Source organism: Culex pipiens, chromosome 3, assembly GCF_016801865.2.
Source record: "Culex pipiens pallens isolate TS chromosome 3, TS_CPP_V2, whole genome shotgun sequence".
Taxonomy (NCBI): domain Eukaryota; kingdom Metazoa; phylum Arthropoda; class Insecta; order Diptera; family Culicidae; genus Culex; species Culex pipiens.
Window position 1 is genome coordinate 91,514,769 of NC_068939.1, and position 19,117 is coordinate 91,533,885.

Consider the following 19,117-nt stretch of genomic DNA (forward strand, 5'->3'; position numbering starts at 1 on the left):
GTGTACGCCAGAGAGAGTCGATGGTCATGATGAAGACCGAACGAATTCGAAAGATGATTTTGTTGAAAATAATGAAAGTTTTAACTTGGAAGTGGGTTAAATAGTGTACACTTCAATTTCGTATCAGCGAATGCGCTCTGTAGCGCTGATTTTGTTTGGTGGCATTAACAAACTTTGTTCTTTTTTACTATTTTAACTCGAAACAACCGTCTAAAACTGGCAGCACTGAGCAGTTGTTTTGACACCGTGGCTGCAGCGCAGCTGTCAACAACAGCTGAGTGCATTTTCGTGTTTTGACTGCGGGGCGTGTGTGTAATCGATTTCTCTTGCCAAAATTAATGCGTCAATTTCGGGTCCAAATCGTGAAATTTCCGTTCAAATTTATCATGTCAGTGTAGAGAACTCGAGCGTTTGATATTATTTGTCGTGTCTGTTTGTGGAAAGTTGAAATCTACACGCGTAAAATGTTCTCCATCAAAACACCCCGAATCCAGCAGAAAGATCTGCAGTGCCTCAATGGGTGCGGATTTTACGGCAATGCTCAGTGGCACGGTCTGTGCTCCAAGTGTTATCGCGAGCGCACGACAAAGGAACGGCACATAAGGCGTAGGTTCCCCCCCCAGGTCAAGCTGATTAAATGAGATTGAGTTTGATGGTTTTGTTTGTTGTTTTTGCAGAGTATCGTCCCGTGAGAAGCGATGGCCAGCATGGGTCAGGGAAGCATCATCATCACCCGCAGCACCAGGCGGAACAACATGCGAGGGTGTTGCAGGGGCCGTCCTCGAAGGCTGGTGCCCCGAAGGAGGAGGACAAGAAGAAGAAACGGAATTTGATGGATTTGTTGAAGAAGAGTGGACCGACGAAGGAAACGGTGGAGAAGCACTCCCGATCGCATGGAAGTCATGGCCATCACAGTCGGCAGCCGATGGACAAGCTGGAGCAGGAGTACCAGGAAGCGTTGAAGGCGCTGAAGATTGAGGACGCTGCGAAGCGCGAGTTGAAATACTTTATCGAGATGTTGGACCAAAAGATTCGCAAGAAACATGCCGATTGCAGCATTGAGGAGGTTTCGGATATCGTGCAGAACGGGTACACAAAATTTCAAGAGTACATGAACGTTGATAGCTCCAAGTTTGCCAACGTGCCGCAGGAGACCAAGGAGCAGGTGCTGGACTTTTTCGAGAAGTGCATCATGACCATGAACCACGGCCGGCTGTTTTCTCCCCCGACCACGGACGATGAGGACAAGGACTCGCAAGTTCAGAAGCGAATTCGCCAGCTCAACTGGATCAACGCAAAGCATCTGGTGTGCAGCATTGACGAGGTCAACTCCGAAGTGCGCGATCTGGTCTACACCGCAATCACCGAACTGGTCTCGATGGATTCGTTCCACTCGCCCCAGGAAAAGCTCGAATGCGTCGTCCGCTGCTGTCGGAACATTTTCAGCCTGTTGAAGCAGTCGGTCGGCGGTCCCGCAAGCGCGGATGAATTCCTGCCGGCGTTTATCTTCGTCGTGCTCAAGGCGAATCCCGTTCGTCTGCACAGCAACATCAACTTCATCACACGCTTCAGCAACGCACGCCGACTCATGTCCGGCGAGGGTGGGTACTACTTTACGAACCTGTGCTGTGCCATCTCGTTCATCGAGAACCTCACGTCGGAGTCGCTGTCCATGTCGGCGGACGAGTTCAACGCGTTGATGACGGGTGAGAAGAGCGGTCCGTCGGCGTGGGAGAGTGCGCTGATGGCGTGCGAAAGTTTGCACCTGATCTCGGAGAACATGAAGACGATGAAGGGGCTGGGAGCGCGGAATGACGAGATATTGAAGAACATCGAGCTGCTAAATGAGGACATTGAGAGTTTTAATGTGAGTCTCGTTGTTTTTTTTTATTGAGATTGGTGATTATTGCATTCGATCGTAATTTCTCGACTCACGATCGAGATTTCTCGATAGTAAGATGGCGACTTACCATCGAGAAATTACAATCGTAATTTTACGATTGACAAAATTTCGATCGTGGATCGCGAAATTACGATCGTAATTTTTATTGTTTTTAAACGGAATAATTAAAAAAAATCTAAGTTATTTTTTTAATGTGAAAAAAAAACAAAATTTAATAAAAACCTACATTAATTTCTTTTTAATTTCGTACAATTTTAAAAATAAAAAATTTAAAAAAAAATACGAATCTTAAAAATCTAAAAAAATTTAAAACTTTTTTTTTAAATAAAGAATTAAAAAAAATCGAAATAAAATTGAATAAAAAGTAAGTAACTCTAAAACGTCGAGAATAAACAAAAATATGTTATTTTAAAAACACAGAAAAAAAATATTCAACTTAAAAATAAATATTAAAATTGGTCAAAATGGATATAGGACCAATAATTCCACTCTCAAACCTTCTTATGTTTATGTTACAGCTATCTATCTTTATTTTTAGTTTAATTTTTCATTTGCTGTTTTTTAAACGCCCTTATCAAACCTGCAATTTCTAAAATATTTGAATTTTCTGAAATTTTTTAATTTTTAAATTTTTTTAAATTTTTGTAATTGATGAAATTTATAAAATTTATGAAATTTATGAAATTTATGAAATTTATGAAATTTATGAAATTTATGAAATTTATGAAATTTATGAAATTTATGAAATTTATGAAATTTATGAAATTTATGAAATTTATGAAATTTATGAAATTTATGAAATTTATGAAATTTATGAAATTTATGAAATTTATGAAATTTATGAAATTTATGAAATTTATGAAATTTATGAAATTTATGAAATTTATGAAATTTATGAAATGTATGAAATTTATAAAATTTATGAAATTCATGAAATTTATAAAATTTATGAAATTTATGAAATTTATGAAATTTATGAAATTTATAAAATTTATGAAATTTATGAAATTTATGAAATTTATGAAATTTATGAAATTTCTGAAATTTCTGAAATTTCTGAAATTTATGAAATTTATGAAATTTATGAAATTTATGAAATTTATGAAATTTATGAAATTTATGAAATAAATGAAATTTATGAAATAAATGAAATTTATGAAATTTATGAAATTTATGAAATTTATGAAATGTATGAAATTTATGAAATTTATGAAATTTATGAAATTTATGAAATTTATGAAATTTATGAAATTCATGAAATTTATAAAATTTATGAAATTTATGAAATTTATGAAATTTATGAAATTTATGAAATTTATGAAATTTATGAAATTTATGAAATTTATGAAATTTATGAAATTTATGAAATTTATGAAATTTATGAAATTTATGTAATTTATGAAATTTATGTAATTTATGAAATTTATGTAATTTATGAAATTTATGTAATTTATGAAATTTATGTAATTTATGAAATTTATGTAATTTATGAAATTTATGAAATTTATGAAATTTATGAAATTTATGCAATTTATGAAATTTATAAAATTTATGAAATTTATGAAATTTATGAAATTTATGAAATTTATGAAATTTATGAAATTTATGAAATTTATGAAAATTATGAAATTTATGAAATTAATGAAATTTATAAATTTATGAAATTTATGAAATTTATGAAATTTTATGAAATTTATGAAATTTATAAAATTAATGAAATTTATAAAATTTATGAAATTTATGAAATTTATGAAATTTATGAAATTTATGAAATTTATGAAATTTATGAAACTTATGAAATTTATGAAAGTTATGAAATTTATGAAATTTATGAAATTTATGAAATTTATGAAATTTATGAAATTTATGAAATTTATGAAATTTATGAAATTTATGAAATTTAAGAAATTTATGAAAGTTATGAAATTTATGAAATTTATGAAATTTATGAAAAATTGTGCATAAATTTAAATAAATTTATAAAATTTATGAAATTCATAAAATTTATAAAATTTATGAAATTTACGAAATTTATGAAATTTTTTGAAATTTTCGAATTTTATGAAATTTAAGAAATTTTAGAAATTTAAGAAATTTAAAAAATTTAAAAAATTTAAGAAATTTAAGAAATTTAAGAAATTTAAGAAATTTAAGAAATTTAAGAAATTTAAGAAATTTAAGAAATTTAAGAAATTTAAGAAATTTAAGAAATTTAAGAAATTTAAGAAATTTAAGAAATTTAAGAAATTTAAGAAATTTAAGAAATTTAAGAAATTTAAGAAATTTAAGAAATTTAAGAAATTTAAAAAAATTTAAGAAATTTAAGAAATTTAAGAAATTTAAGAAATTTAAGAAATTTAAGAAATTTAAGAAATTTAAAAAATTTAAGAAATTTAAGAAATTTAAGAAATTTAAGAAATTTAAGAAATTTAAGAAATTTAAGAAATTTAAGAAATTTAAGAAATTTAAAAAATTTATGAAATGTATGAAATTTATAAAATTTATGAAATTCATGAAATTTATAAAATTTATGAAATTTATGAAATTTATGAAATTTATGAAATTTATAAAATTTATGAAATTTATGAAATTTATGAAATTTATGAAATTTATGAAATTTCTGAAATTTCTGAAATTTCTGAAATTTATGAAATTTATGAAATTTATGAAATTTATGAAATTTATGAAATTTATGAAATTTATGAAATTTATGAAATAAATGAAATTTATGAAATAAATGAAATTTATGAAATTTATGAAATTTATGAAATTTATGAAATGTATGAAATTTATGAAATTTATGAAATTTATGAAATTTATGAAATTTATGAAATTTATGAAATTCATGAAATTTATAAAATTTATGAAATTTATGAAATTTATGAAATTTATGAAATTTATGAAATTTATGAAATTTATGAAATTTATGAAATTTATGAAATTTATGAAATTTATGAAATTTATGAAATTTATGAAATTTATGTAATTTATGAAATTTATGTAATTTATGAAATTTATGTAATTTATGAAATTTATGTAATTTATGAAATTTATGTAATTTATGAAATTTATGTAATTTATGAAATTTATGAAATTTATGAAATTTATGAAATTTATGCAATTTATGAAATTTATAAAATTTATGAAATTTATGAAATTTATGAAATTTATGAAATTTATGAAATTTATGAAATTTATGAAATTTATGAAAATTATGAAATTTATGAAATTAATGAAATTTATAAATTTATGAAATTTATGAAATTTATGAAATTTTATGAAATTTATGAAATTTATAAAATTAATGAAATTTATAAAATTTATGAAATTTATGAAATTTATGAAATTTATGAAATTTATGAAATTTATGAAATTTATGAAACTTATGAAATTTATGAAAGTTATGAAATTTATGAAATTTATGAAATTTATGAAATTTATGAAATTTATGAAATTTATGAAATTTATGAAATTTATGAAATTTATGAAATTTAAGAAATTTATGAAAGTTATGAAATTTATGAAATTTATGAAATTTATGAAAAATTGTGCATAAATTTAAATAAATTTATAAAATTTATGAAATTCATAAAATTTATAAAATTTATGAAATTTACGAAATTTATGAAATTTTTTGAAATTTTCGAATTTTATGAAATTTAAGAAATTTTAGAAATTTAAGAAATTTAAAAAATTTAAAAAATTTAAGAAATTTAAGAAATTTAAGAAATTTAAGAAATTTAAGAAATTTAAGAAATTTAAGAAATTTAAGAAATTTAAGAAATTTAAGAAATTTAAGAAATTTAAGAAATTTAAGAAATTTAAGAAATTTAAGAAATTTAAGAAATTTAAGAAATTTAAGAAATTTAAGAAATTTAAGAAATTTAAGAAATTTAAAAAAATTTAAGAAATTTAAGAAATTTAAGAAATTTAAGAAATTTAAGAAATTTAAGAAATTTAAGAAATTTAAAAAATTTAAGAAATTTAAGAAATTTAAGAAATTTAAGAAATTTAAGAAATTTAAGAAATTTAAGAAATTTAAGAAATTTAAGAAATTTAAGAAATTTAAGAAATTTAAGAAATTTAAGAAATTTAAGAAATTTAAGAAATTTAAGAAATTTAAGAAATTTAAGAAATTTAAGAAATTTAAGAAATTTAAGAAATTTAAGAAATTTAAGAAATTTAAGAAATTTAAGAAATTTAAGAAATTTAAGAAATTTAAAAAATTTGGGAAATTTAAGAAATTTGGGAAATTTAAGAAATTTAAGAAATTTAAGAAATTTAAAAAATTTAAGAAATTTAAGAAATTTAAGAAATTTAAGAAATTTAAAAAATTTAAAAAATTTAAGAAATTTAAGAAATTTAAGAAATTTAAGAAATTTAAGAAATTTAAGAAATTGAAAAAATTTAAGAAATTGAAGAAATTTATAAAAAAATTAAGAAATTTAAAAAATTTAAGAAATTTAAGAAATTTAAGAAATTTAAGAAATTTAAGAAATTTAAGAAATTTAAGAAATTAAAGAAATTAAAGAAATTAAAGAAATTAAAGAAATTTAAGAAATTTATGAAATTTATACAATTTACGAAATTTATGAAATTTATGAAATTTAAGAAATTTAAGAAATTAAAGAAATTTATGAAATTTATGAAATTTATGCAATTTACGAAATTTATAAAATGTATGAAGTGTATGAAATTTATGAAATTTATGAAATTTATAAAATTTATGAAATTTATGAAATTTATGAAATTTCATAAATTAAAATAAATTCATGAAATTTGTAAAATTCATAAAATTTATAAAATTTATGAAATTTACGAAATTTTTGAAATTTTTGAAATTTTTGAAATTTTAGAATTTTTTGAAATTTAAGAAATATAAGAAATGTAAGAAATTTCATAAATTTGAATAAATTTATGAAATTCATAAAATTTATGAAATTTATTATAAAATCTACGAAATTTTTGAAATTTTAAATTTTTTTGAAATTTAAGAAATTTTAGAAATTTAAGAAATTTATGAAATTTATGAAATTTATGAAAATTATGAATGTTATGAAATTTATCAAATTTACGATTTTTTTTTATTTGAAATTTTTAAATTTTTAAATTTAAATTTTTGACATTTTTGAATATGTAGGTACTTGTATACTTGTATGTAACACATATCGAAGATTTTCTTGATCGTCAGTCGTAATTTGTCGACGGTAGATCCAGAAATTACGATCGAATGATCTCAGTCTACTATCGACAAATTACGACTTACCATTGACAAATTACGATCGTTAGTCGGGAAATTACGATCGAAAAATTACGATCGAGTGCAATAATCACCACATAAATTTACTTTTCTTCCAGAACGAAATCAGCCGCAAGGTGGCCGAAGTCCTGGAGCGCACCCCCCTCGTGCTCCAACCCATCCGCACACCGCGCCGCCTGGAGAAGCGCAACGCACAACTCTTCAGCTCCGCCGGCAGCAACAGCCAGACGTCCGACGGCGGCCACTTCCAGTCAAATCTGGTGTCGGCCATCAAGGTGGGCGAAGTCGGCGTCCCGGACTCGAAGCCAAAGTCCGCCGTCGAACCGACGGCCGTGCCCGCAACCCAACCGAACTTTGACGACCTGGTTAAGAACCTATCGGACACGCTGGCACCGCCGGCACTCCCGCTCGTAGACGACCGGTCGTCCGGGCTGTCGCCGTACTCCGGCATGAGCGCCAGCAATTCGGCCGACCTGCTCTCGGCGTCCCCCATCTTCGACTACAACAAGGTCTTTGACACGCAGTCGCTGGACGAAATCGCCACTCCAGACGACATGGCGCACACCTTCATCCGCGGCATCCGGAACATCAACTACGACTTTGACTTTTCGGACCACAGCGGCGAAAACAGCACGGCGGACGATCACCCCAAACCAACGTCCAAATTCGATTTGGAAGAGTTCGATCCGCTTGTTCCGAAGATGACGCCAAAACTTTCGCTGGAACCGAACGCCACCGGAGTAGGTGGAAACCTACTGGACGAGGACTCGCCACGAGCGCTGCTTCTCGAGTCACCGCTCAAACCGACCGTGGCCGAGTATCAGGGCTTTTCGCTGCAGGGTTGTCATATTCCGACCATTACGTGTGCCGCCGGTGACATGGGTGCTGGAACGTCGTCGGCGTCGAGTTCGACCGCTGTGACGAGAGGTCAGAAACTGGTCCCGGATGTGCACAGCGATGGAAGTTTGATTTGAAGGGGGGTCGCAAGCGCGGATTCAGGTGCGTAATTGTACAGTTTGTACCTAATTGTGTGTGTTTTGTTGTGTGTGTATTTGTTGGATTCTATTTAGGAACAGTGTAAAATATTCTATTATTGCAATTATATTACAACGATCAGTGTTATTGAGCATCAATCGGAAGGCTAAGTTTGTTGTGCCGAAAATAGTCCCTTAGTCCCTAAAACGTCAAACGTCTCTCGAGTTACGACGTTGCTGCAGAGTATACTCGGAACTTCGACGATCGGAACAACGAGGACACGCCTGTGACACGGAAGGTAACCTGTTGACAGACAGGACTGCGGTGGCGGCTAGGTGGAAGGAGCACTTTCAGTAGCTGTTGAACGGTGATACAGGAGAGAAAATCGTCGAAGATAGTATACAGTTCCGAAACCTTTGCTGGCGAATACCAGTGTGTGGTTTTCGAGTGTTGTTGTTGTTAGTTGCTTTATTTCCGGCAGCTTTAATCTTTCGGTCATTCGCATGCCCAGGTTTTCGAGTGGGTCGGTCAACTATACATTACAGAATGTGCTGGTGGATCAATTTGTTTGGCTCGACAAAGTCAGATCCCTTAAAAGAGTAATGGAGCACCGGATTCGAGTGGTAGAAATGCCAGTTCTCTCACAAGGAATACATTGTAGACAAAAGCAAAAACTGCTCGAATGGAAGTGCTCCATTCTACTCACTGGGAATACTGACCGGTAGGGGATGGGTTTCGATTAGCGGCTTCCGTGCTGGATTTCCAATCCAGATCCAACCCAATCGATTCTCGTACCGGCATGCTGAAGTTTAGAAAATAATTACGAACGTTAACACTCTTTGAGGTTAGATTCGTTGGAATTCCGGAAGTACGGTTAAAGTAAAACCTCTCACTAATCCCCGTGCAACAGGACCTTTTGTGTTGCCGTTTAACGGCCATTTTGTCGGTCAGCAGGAAGCTGGTCCGGCTTGGGTCCGGCAACCCCATCGCACACTCTCGGCCTAGCAGCAGTAGGGTGTGGAGGAGCCAGCTGCTACGTCTAACCTGTCGTTTCGCTCTTGCCAAGGTGGCCATCATCACCAAGGAGCTCGCGCGGACCTTCTGGGTTCTCACCATCAAGGAGCGTTTCCCCTCTCGGCTCGACTAGAGTCAATTGCGCCGAGGAGGGAAGGTCTGATGATTCCATGCCGTGCTCTTCACCACCACCTATTTGTTCAGCAAAGCTGGTGGAATGCACGCTCAGTTTTTCCTATCTTATTCTTTAGCAGGTTTGCGTCAAGTGGACTGGTTCTTTTCCGTTTTGCCATTACGTTTGCCCAAATAGAGTTGCGAATGAAGAACATATCCGGTTTTACTACAGCACGCGTTGAAAACCTTGAGGCCAAACTGGCTTATTGGGCATGTTTTGTCTACAGAAGACTCTACCTCGGAAGGCCACTAACTGCACGTCGATAGTGATGACTGCATGCGGCGAGAACAATACTGCTTGCTGTAGGTTCCAGAGATTCCAGAAATCTTTGATACCGACGTCTTTCTCCGTGGATCGTATGGGCTTGTCATCAGTTCGTAGCATTCTAAGGTTGGTTTCGAACCGCTGCAAGGACATGATGGTCCGGGAAATGGGTCTTCCCAAGTTTTCATTCCACACAGGGATTCCTTGTTGGACGTCAGCTCTTCGCACAAAATAAAGAGGCCAAGGAATCCATCAAACTCACTTTGCGCACTTTGAATAAAGAGGGCCTTTTAGCGGGATTCACGAGCAAACGATTTCAGGTCGACCTATCGGCTACATTCTGGAGGTCCTGATTAGCCATAACTGAATAGTTAAGAGATTTTTGAGCATATAAATTAACCCTTTTGTCCGATTAAACTTTAGCGTTTATAGACTTTATCGATTAAATCAGAAAAAAGAAAAGAGTTCACAGAATATTTTCTTCAAATAAAACATCAGCATTAGTTCAATTCTTGCAGAAATTAACGCAATTGGGTCCTAAAATGAAGCTTAGATTGCTGATATTATTGTTTACGGCGATAAAGCTTATTTTTCTGGGTACAATGACCCTTTGTACGACCACAAAGAGTTTAAAATGGATTTTTAAATCAATTTTGAAAAATTAGCCTCGCGGTCCTTCTTGACAGAAAAGCTCCTACTTGACAGTTCGTTCCAAGGGGACCATAGTTGATCCATCGAAAAAATGTTGTCTTGTCAATTTATTTTTTTTGCATTAAAATGAAAAAAAAAAATGATCAGAAATGGTTTTTAATCGTGTTTTATACCGTTGTACATAAAAATTGACATAGGGCTTTAGTACCCAATTAAAACAATTTTTCCAGCATCCTAGATTTAAGTTTGGATGCCATTCAATTACTCGAATGTTAAGGTTCGAGTAGAAATCTTGACAAAGAGACCACGAAGATGGTTTCCAAAGGCATCTTCTCGTTTTCAGTATTAATTTGTTTTATCAAATAATTTATAAAAGTCCAATGTGAAATAACTTAAAAAATCCCACGATTCTTAAAAAAACATTTTTTATCCAAACTTTGAAAAAGAGCGTTAGAGCCGTTCAAAAGAGCGAACAAAAATGAGCGGCTTCTAGAAAAGAGCGGTTTTGCCCACCTCTAAACACCACGGATGTAGAGCTGGACATCATCTGCGTACAATTGGATGGTGCAGTGTTTGAGAACGTTCGGTAGATCGTTGATGTGGCAACAGAACAATGTAGGACCGATTATTGATCCTTGCGGGACGCCCGATGTTGGCTCAGCACAATCTGAGCAGCGATCATCACAGAACGCTGTCTGCTTCCGTCCTCGTAGGTAGGAGTTCATCAAGTTCAAGGCAGTCGAAGAAAAGTTGAATTTGGTTTCCAGCTCGTCCAGCAGTTTGTTGTGGGGGATTGTATCGAAAGCTTTTGAAAAGTCCAACAGGATTAGTAGTTACCCCAACATCATGCCTGTCGATTGTGGACGCCAAATCGTCGTGGACGCGAAGCGCTGCAGTTTTGACGCTTTGACCCTTCCGGAAACCTGCCTGATATTCTGTTAGAAGATGGTTGTTGTCGATGTAGTTCGCCATTTGCTGATCGAGAAGCTTCTCAAATGCTTTGGACAACGAGCATAGGATGCTGATCGGTCGCAAGTTCGTCACGTCGTTTGAGTTCGGTTTTTTCTTTAGGGGCAGAACTTTAGCATGCTTCCAATGGTTGGAAAAGGTAGATGTAGGTATTGATGAACAGGTTAAACATGTGGGCATTTGTTGGATTACAAGTGGCAGCACGATTTTCAGAAACCTGATTGGCAAATCGTCCACCCCTACGGCGTTCGACTTTACTTCACAGATGGCGTTGACGACCTCCCAGTATTGAACGTTGCGGAACGAGAAATTGTACTGAGATGACAGTGTTCTTGCGTGTTGAGCGTTCCTAGTTTCAGCTGGTGTGAAGCTCAAGAGAAACATACGATTGACTTAATCGGGATCGTGGTCACATGGTTGAGATGATTTGTCTTTTCCAACTCCAAGATTCTTCACGCGGGTCCAGAGCAGCTTTGATGGGATGTTTGCGTCCAGGTGACCACCGAGAAACGTCTTTTTCGCCCGTTCGATGACAGAGTTCGCAAGATTTCGCAGCGTTTTGTACGTATGTCGCTTCAGGCGCAGCAGTTCGACTTGAAGCATGATTGGATTGAGGGTGAATGTGGTGAAGGCGAAGTATCTGCTGGCAGGAGGAACTGAGCCCCGTAGGGCTCGAATAGGACCGAGGAGTTGTGGAGGAGTTTGTGTACCTCGGATCGTATGATGAACGCTTTGCTTGAATCGTCGCTCAAGCTTCAAATAAAATGGTGGGTTTCATCACCCAAAAAATTAAAAATTTCAAAACTCCAATCACAGTTTATTTCATTTTTCTAAAATATTCGTTAAAAATTTGCTCTAAAAATTCAAACTACAAAATTTCACTACACGTTGATCAGTCCCCGCCAGTGCTTCAAGTGTTGCAACTCCGCGTACAGTGCCTTGCCGTCGTTCTCCGGCTGCGACCCGTTCACCACTCCATACAGCTTGTAGCCGGGCAAGAGGTAGAACCGCCGGATTGACTCCGTAAGCAGTGCCTTCACCTCAGCGTACATCACCGCATCCGGATGCCGGTCGCTGTACGTTCCTGAAAGATGAAATTTCGATCAAGTATTTTCAGACAGTGTGATAGTCACCCCCCACGCTTACCGATGATTCCCACCACGATCGTGTCGTTCCGGCCGGGAAGGTCCGGGAAGCCGTGTTGTGCCTTCCAGCCGCGACCCTCGTACGTTTTGCCGTCGCCACCGATCAGGAAGTTGTACGGAATGTGCGCTCCGGTGCGCGTCCAGGTGTCGTTCTGCACCTGCTTCACGAACTGGGTGCAGCTGGACTGATCCCGGCAGGGTTCACTGCGGGTGTGCAGCAGAATTACGTTCAGCACGGAAGACTTGTTCAGCGGAGACGCCTGCAGTGGCTCGGAGTAGGGCCACCACATTTGCCGCTCGACCAGGTAGAACGGATGGGAGACCGGCCAGGGGCGGGGAACTGAAATGGGAAACGGGTCGTCACATCTTCCTCCGTACCAAAGTCCAGTACTCACCTTGCAGAAGCAGCAAGTACACGGCGATGATGATTCCAACGAGCAGGAACAGAGTCAACGCCAAAATCCCAAACAGGGCGGTTGCGTGGGCCGAAGGCAGCTGTCGGTGGCGATGCTCGTCGACGGACTCTACGCCGGAGATCTTTGCCGTGAACAGCAGTGGAGTTCGCTCGCCTGCCGCCGCTTCCACATCGTACTCGGAAGTTTGGCTGTTGCTTCTGAAGATTGGACTCCGCAGGCGCTTTGAGCTGCACACCGCGCCGGTTCGGGCTGCAACGGAAAGGATAAAGTTGTAACAACGGTCGTAACACTGGTCCAGCGAATGCTCAAGGCGGGAAGTGTCCTCGGCGAGGGACTCCTCAGAGTAGCAACATTTTTGCCCGAAATGCCGCTCGACGGTGAGGACCAGCTGGGAATTGAGCAGTATTAGCATTGCGAGCGGTTGGAGATCGTATGATCGAGACTGTATTTGTCGGCGGTCGGATTACAGTTTCAGCCGGAGTACGCATTCACGCTAGATGGTGCAGCAAGGCTGATAAGATTGCAATGTATAGATTACAACTAATCGTTACAACTAATTTTAATGGGATGTTTATTTTGCTTTCAAACTGATAGATTGCATAAGTTTGCAATTAAAATACATTCGTTTATTTCCTGTTGAAGAAAGAATTTGAAACATATTTGCTACGGCCTAAGCTAATTTTGCATGACAGTCATTTTCTCCTAATCCGAATTTCTAAATCCCGAAATGGCGAGAGTTCTATACTCATGGGTTCATTTTCCAAAAAGTGCACCCTTCTAAAAAAATACCGATATCGAGACTCGAACCCAAGACCTTTAGCATATTAAACCGCGCCTTTGCCGTAACCGCCACCAAGTTTCGATGTCTAAGTGACGGTCATTTGTCCATATAGGCCACTCACATGATGAACTGTTTCAATGAACGAATGAACACAATATGTTATAGTTGTAGTTGTAAATATTCAAAAATCTGTATCTTTTGGAGGAATTTTTTGATCGATTCAGTGTCTTTGGCAAAGTTGTGAAATTTAGGGGGATTTTTTTATTAAAATAGGTACTCGGATAAAAGCCGATTTTTTAAATCCAGTTTTTTTCAACTAAAAAAGTAATTTCTCAACATCCGTATTTTTATATGTTTTAAGGACAAAACTCTCAACTTTGGAGCCATTTGCCGCCGAGAATTTTTTTTCAAATGAGGTACAAAAGCCTATTGGGCAATTCTCTACGAAATCGGTCTTTTTTCTTCAATTTTATTTTTTGTATGTTTTGATCCGGCTGAAACTTTTCTGGTGCCTTCGGTATGCCCAAAGAAGCCATTTTGCATCATTAGTTTGTCCATATATTTTTCGATACAAATTTGGCAGCTGTCCATACAAAAATGATGTATAAAAATTCAAAAATCTGTATCTTTTGAAGGATTTTTTTGATCGATTTGGTGTCTTCAGCAAAGTTGTAGGTATGGATACGGACTACACTGGAAAAAAATGATACATGGTAAACAATTTTTTTTTGAAGGGCAAACATGCGCAATAATTAAAAAAATGAAAAACTGCGACTATTTTCAAAAAAAGTCACCTTAAAATGGATTTAACTTGAAAACGGTGCACTTTATCAAAATTTCACTACAGTACTTTTTGATTGCAAATTTGATTTTACATCGAAAAATGAAGTTGAAAAACTTTTGCGACCAATATTTCAATTTTTTGAAAAAATCAGTATTGATTAAAAAATTCATAACTCGCTCAAAGATTATTTGCACAACCTGGAAATTTCTGAAAAGTTGGCATTTGATGTCCTTTAAAACATATAAAAAAATAAAAAAAATTAAAAATAGTGTTTTTTTGCAAATCAAGTTTTAGTGACAAAAAGTTAAATAAAAAATCACCAATTTTTTTTTTACCTTGTATCATTTTTTTCCAGTGTAGTTCGTATCCATACCTACAACTTTGCCGAAGACACCAAATCGATGAAAAAATTCCTTCAAAAGATAAATACACATTTTTGAATTTTCATACATCATTTTTGTATGGACAGCTGTCAAATTTGTATGGAAAATTATATGGACAAACTAATGATGCAAATGGCTTCTTTGGGCTTATCGAAGGCCCCAAAAAGTTTCAGCCGGATTAAAAAATACAAAAAAAATCGGATGACCGAAATCTGAGAGAACTGCTCTATTGTCAATTTTTATGTACAACCGACAACAACCAAGACAACATTTTACGACGGATCAACTATGGTCCCCTTGGGACGAGCTGTCAAGTACGATGCTTTCTGTCAAGAAGTTCAGAAAATTTTCATAGAGAAATCTCTAAGGGAGCGTTCTTTTATTACGTAACGCAACAGACCCCCTCCCCTCCCCCCCGCGTAACAATATTTCCATACAAATTTTAAAATTTTTGTATGGAGCGTAACACGGCCTCCGACCCCCCTCCCCCCAACTGCGTCACGAAATAAAAGAACGCTCCCTAAGCAACATTGAAGAGTGAATTTTGCTCTGATACAGCTAATTAAAGAAAAAAAAAAACAGGAGAATTCTTGGGAATTCTTGAAGTTTTGTAATTCTTTCCCAAACAGACCCTCATTTTCTAATGTCAGCAACTAATGGTTCAATTTTCAATGTTAAAAAAGCAATCGTCTGTGTTTTTTGATCTCTTGGATAAAATGTAATGTTTTGAATTTTGGCATCAAGAACATCATTTCAAAAAATATGTTTTTCTAGAGGATTTTTTGTTTTTTTTTAATTAAAAACTAGACAATTATTAAGATTTAAAATTTATATTTTTTTCAAAAAAACATTTTTCTTCGAAAAATCAAATCCAAGCTCGGTGACAACTTTGTTCTCCCTAAAACTCAAAAGTAGTGGGTTTTGTCCCCTAAAAAATATAAAAAATGCAAAAATTTGAAAAATACGGATTTCAAGAAAAAGGTTTCTTTGTGAATATAAGCTTTCTTAAAAATCGACAAATTGGTTTTTCTAAGTACATATAGTTTTTCTTTTTTAGAATTATTCTCATCAATAACTATTACTTTGCCCAAGACACCAAATTGATCAGAAAATTCCTCCAAATACAGATTTTCGAATACTCAGCCACCATGTTTTTTATGGACTGCTGAAAAAAATGTATGGAGCATTGTATGGGTGAACCAATGACACAAAATGGCTTCTTTGGTCTTAAGAAAGGCCCCCGATTCCGTAGATAATTTTCTTGTTCATAGGCTCTCTGGGTTATAGCAGATTAGAAAGCACATTTGATTTCCGATAACATTACATATCTTTCGATTTTTGACAGTTGTGTAACGAAGATTGGCGGTGATTTTGATTTTTTTGGGATTATAGATGTGATCCGAAGTAAAAATCCCCCGCCCTCTTGATTTTTACGGCGGTAAACCCCCAGACTGCTTGTTTACAATCGCAGATTCGCCCTATTGAACTGTTACTACGGTTTTAACCTTCTCTTAGGCCCAATTCTAACAGTCCGTGACTTCAAATAAGCTGTTATTTTAATTGACTTTTCAATGTTGAGCTTAAGGTTAGGTACAGTCATCCCTCATATTCGGAACAGTTTACAGATCGGCCAATGTTCAAAAAATCATAGCAAATCGATAATTGAACTTAATGATTCGCTTTTACCTTCATTTGAAAGCTTTTCTTGTGATCTTTCGAATGCTGTATCGAGCAACTGCAAAATTTGACTTTTATATCAAGTTTTTGAAGAAAAACTTTGACCCTTGAAATCCACAAATTCGGAACACTTTTTTCTTACGGATGTAAACAAACTTTGGTTCTCTCCATGAGTACATAATTTTTACAAAATAATGACTTCACGCACTGGACCCAACGAAACTCAAGCTTAGTTATGTTTTATGAATGGTCTGATAATTTTTTTTGTGAAAATATCAGTTAAATTCAGGTGTTCCACAATTGTGGGAGGCACAATAACATCCCACAATTATGGAACAGGCAATTTGGAGGCAGTGTTTTGCTGCTCTGAATGAAATAGTCTTGAGATGCAGTTTTTTGTTTAAAAAATACTACTTTTACTAGTGAAATAGCAATAGAATGTCCAAATAAAGGTCCCTGAAAATAGTAAGGTCGACAGAAAAGATACATTTGGCATGCTATTGACAAATTATCTCAAAAGTGTTCCGAATTTGTGGGTGTTCCGAATATGTGGAATGGCTGTACCCTTGAAAAAAAAAAACAGAATCGACGTAACACCTTATTATATGGCCCTCTTAAACCTTGTGGTTTCGTCAACGGATCCACAGGCGTGTATCGTTCTTTTTGCGACAAGACTCCGCCTCCCGGGTCTCCTAAGTGTGAAGGTATGGCACGGGGAGAGGGCACCGAATACCTATATTAACACTTAGATTTTTTGCGTCCGCCTCGGGATTCAAACCGGCAACCTCTGGATTGTGAGTCCAGTGCGCGGTCCGATTGATCCACTTTTGGATTCCACACAGGCAGACAAGGTACTCTTGAAACACCTTTCAAATTCTAAAAGTTTGATCACTCTTAACTCTAGAAAGGGTTTGTTTTCAACAAATTTCAATGAAGAAAATAAATTACTTAATAATAATATTTTTTTTTAAATTTAAGTTGCTCTTGTTGTTGAATTACGACAACCCACATCTTTTTGTTCCACAACGCATTATCTGAGCATAGTCTCGCTCTCCGAACAAAGAAAGTTTCGTCGAAATGCAACAATCTCGCCCTACTTTCCTTGTCCTACCACCTTTGCTCAAATATATTACCAATGTGTACCGTGAGCGACCACTGCGTGCACAATCTGGTTCATGCCAACGCGACGTCCCTTCGGCGATCAATCCAGAGTGCACCGATTTAATCCAACGAAATCCAAATCCGCGCACGCGCTCCGATCTTCCTAGCTGAACAACACTAACTTAAGCCTGGCTTTATCCTACACGGCCGCAGACTTCAACTATCGCCACAGCATCCTTCGATGCGGCTGCAACCGTTATCAGTCTTATCAGTTTCGAGAGCAGTGCATCCAAGTCGGGTTTGGAGAACACAGCCTAACGGCCTACTCGACCGTATCGGAATGCTAATATTAGCGCTTGACGCTCATGACGTCCTGCGATTAGACTTTTACCTGAGGTGTACATGATGGTAGTGCTGTTGACTGGCGATTCCTGGAACTGGAGTGGAGACCTTACGTCAGATGTTACGGGAAACGCTGTTGCTGGCCAGGCTGACCAGAGGACCTGACCGCTTACGTTGGCCCCGGCTACTTTGATCTTCTACATTCAAAATCAACCAACGATTCGGGTGGGGAAAGTTCCCCTAAAGTTCTAAGGTCGCTGGACCCGCTTCACTGGTACTAATTGATACAATAACGCTTAAAAACAATCACTCAAACTCGCACTCAGGGAGGTTCCCGCACCGCCAGCTTCTTAGTCACTGCGTGCAAAGTTGTCATCGGAGAACGCCAGAACCGATTTGCACATTCTGCCGCCAGAATCGCTGTGTACAGCCGTCCGATAGTACTGCCGATCGCTGGGCAATTCGCACTGTTGCTGCACTCCGTACGCTGCCTTCGGAGATAAACTTTTGAACTTGTTGACGGCTGCAACCAGATCCCCACCGCGCGAACACACACACAATACTGTATTATGGTTCCGATCGATTGCAATCGATCGATGTTCGGTAGTTAATCGCTCGAAGTGTTGAATTGCAATTGCTCTCGTACTCTCTCGCGTGCACTACCAGGCTTTACGATCGAATGCACTTTCTCGGGAGTCGCGTCGTTGGTTTTATTTGATTTGTTCAGCGTTTAGCGTTAGCGTTGCTCGGAAGTGTGGATCGTTTGCGGTGCGCGCAGGTTGCATCGGTGAAATGCACTGATAGACTCTCACTAGACGTCCCTCTGGATGGTTCTTGTACTGTGGAGAAGGTGAGCGCGAGTTATCTCTCGCGGTGAATAGTCAGCTTATAGCAAATATAGTGGCGCGTTACTTTTCGCTCTGAAGCATTACGAAAGCATTACAAAAATTTGCAGTTTTGCATTCACATAATTTTATAAAACGCTCTAAATCCTAATAAATATGAAACGCTGTAAAAAACAAAATAAATACGATCGCCGATAAGAAAATAAAAATTATAGGTATAATATTTCCATTAAAAATCCACATGAGAAATTCTCTGAGATTTCGGCCATTCGTTTTTTTTTGTTTTTTTTTTTAATTCGGCTGAAACTTTTTTGGTGCCTTCGGTATGCCCAAAGAAGCCATTTTGCATCATTAGTTTGTCCATATAATTTTCCATACAAATTTGGCAGCTGTCCATACAAAAATGATATGTGAAAATTCAAAAATCTGTAT

General features: G+C 35.6%; 2 protein-coding genes across 4 annotated transcripts; one reads left to right on the plus strand and one right to left on the minus strand.

Annotated features, from left to right (window-relative positions):
* Positions 1-294: 294 nt before the first annotated feature.
* On the plus strand, positions 295-8,296 carry LOC120427785 (rab5 GDP/GTP exchange factor). Its single transcript, XM_039592706.2, has 3 exons — positions 295-606; positions 678-1,867; positions 7,262-8,296. Exons 1-3 carry the CDS (start codon positions 465-467, stop codon positions 8,135-8,137), a joined length of 2,208 nt encoding a protein of 735 aa, XP_039448640.1. The 5' UTR covers positions 295-464; the 3' UTR covers positions 8,138-8,296.
* A 3,708-nt stretch (positions 8,297-12,004) lies between these two features.
* LOC120427787 (peptidoglycan-recognition protein SD-like) lies at positions 12,005-18,634 on the minus strand. Of its 3 annotated transcripts, none has more exons than XM_039592711.2 (4): positions 17,890-18,634; positions 12,752-13,021; positions 12,358-12,696; positions 12,005-12,295 (listed from the first exon to the last, which is right to left on the minus strand). In XM_039592711.2, the coding sequence occupies exons 1-4, from the start codon at positions 17,900-17,902 to the stop codon at positions 12,093-12,095; spliced, it is 825 nt and encodes a 274-aa protein (XP_039448645.1). In that variant the 5' UTR covers positions 17,903-18,634; the 3' UTR covers positions 12,005-12,092. The 3 variants fall into 3 exon arrangements, with proteins under 3 accessions (XP_039448645.1, XP_039448644.1, XP_039448643.1); XM_039592710.2 differs by lacking the exon at positions 17,890-18,634 and adding an exon at positions 17,541-17,706; XM_039592709.1 differs by lacking the exon at positions 17,890-18,634 and having other exon boundaries at positions 12,752-13,199.
* Between the last annotated feature and the right edge of the window lie 483 nt (positions 18,635-19,117).

Bases quoted from the DNA above. Each gene is read 5' to 3' on its own strand.
- LOC120427785 (XM_039592706.2), top strand. From the start codon at position 465: ATGTTCTCCATCAAAACACCCCGAATCCAGCAGAAAGATCTGCAGTGC. The intron at 607-677 runs GTAGGTTCCCCC...TTGTTTTTGCAG, and splicing joins AAAGGAACGGCACATAAGGC to AGTATCGTCCCGTGAGAAGC. The intron at 1,868-7,261 runs GTGAGTCTCGTT...CTTTTCTTCCAG, and splicing joins AGGACATTGAGAGTTTTAAT to AACGAAATCAGCCGCAAGGT.
- LOC120427787 (XM_039592709.1), bottom strand. From the start codon at position 13,184: ATGCTAATACTGCTCAATTCCCAGCTGGTCCTCACCGTCGAGCGGCAT. The intron at 12,697-12,751 runs GTGAGTACTGGA...TTCCCATTTCAG, and splicing joins GTACTTGCTGCTTCTGCAAG to TTCCCCGCCCCTGGCCGGTC. The intron at 12,296-12,357 runs GTAAGCGTGGGG...TTCATCTTTCAG, and splicing joins GATCGTGGTGGGAATCATCG to GAACGTACAGCGACCGGCAT.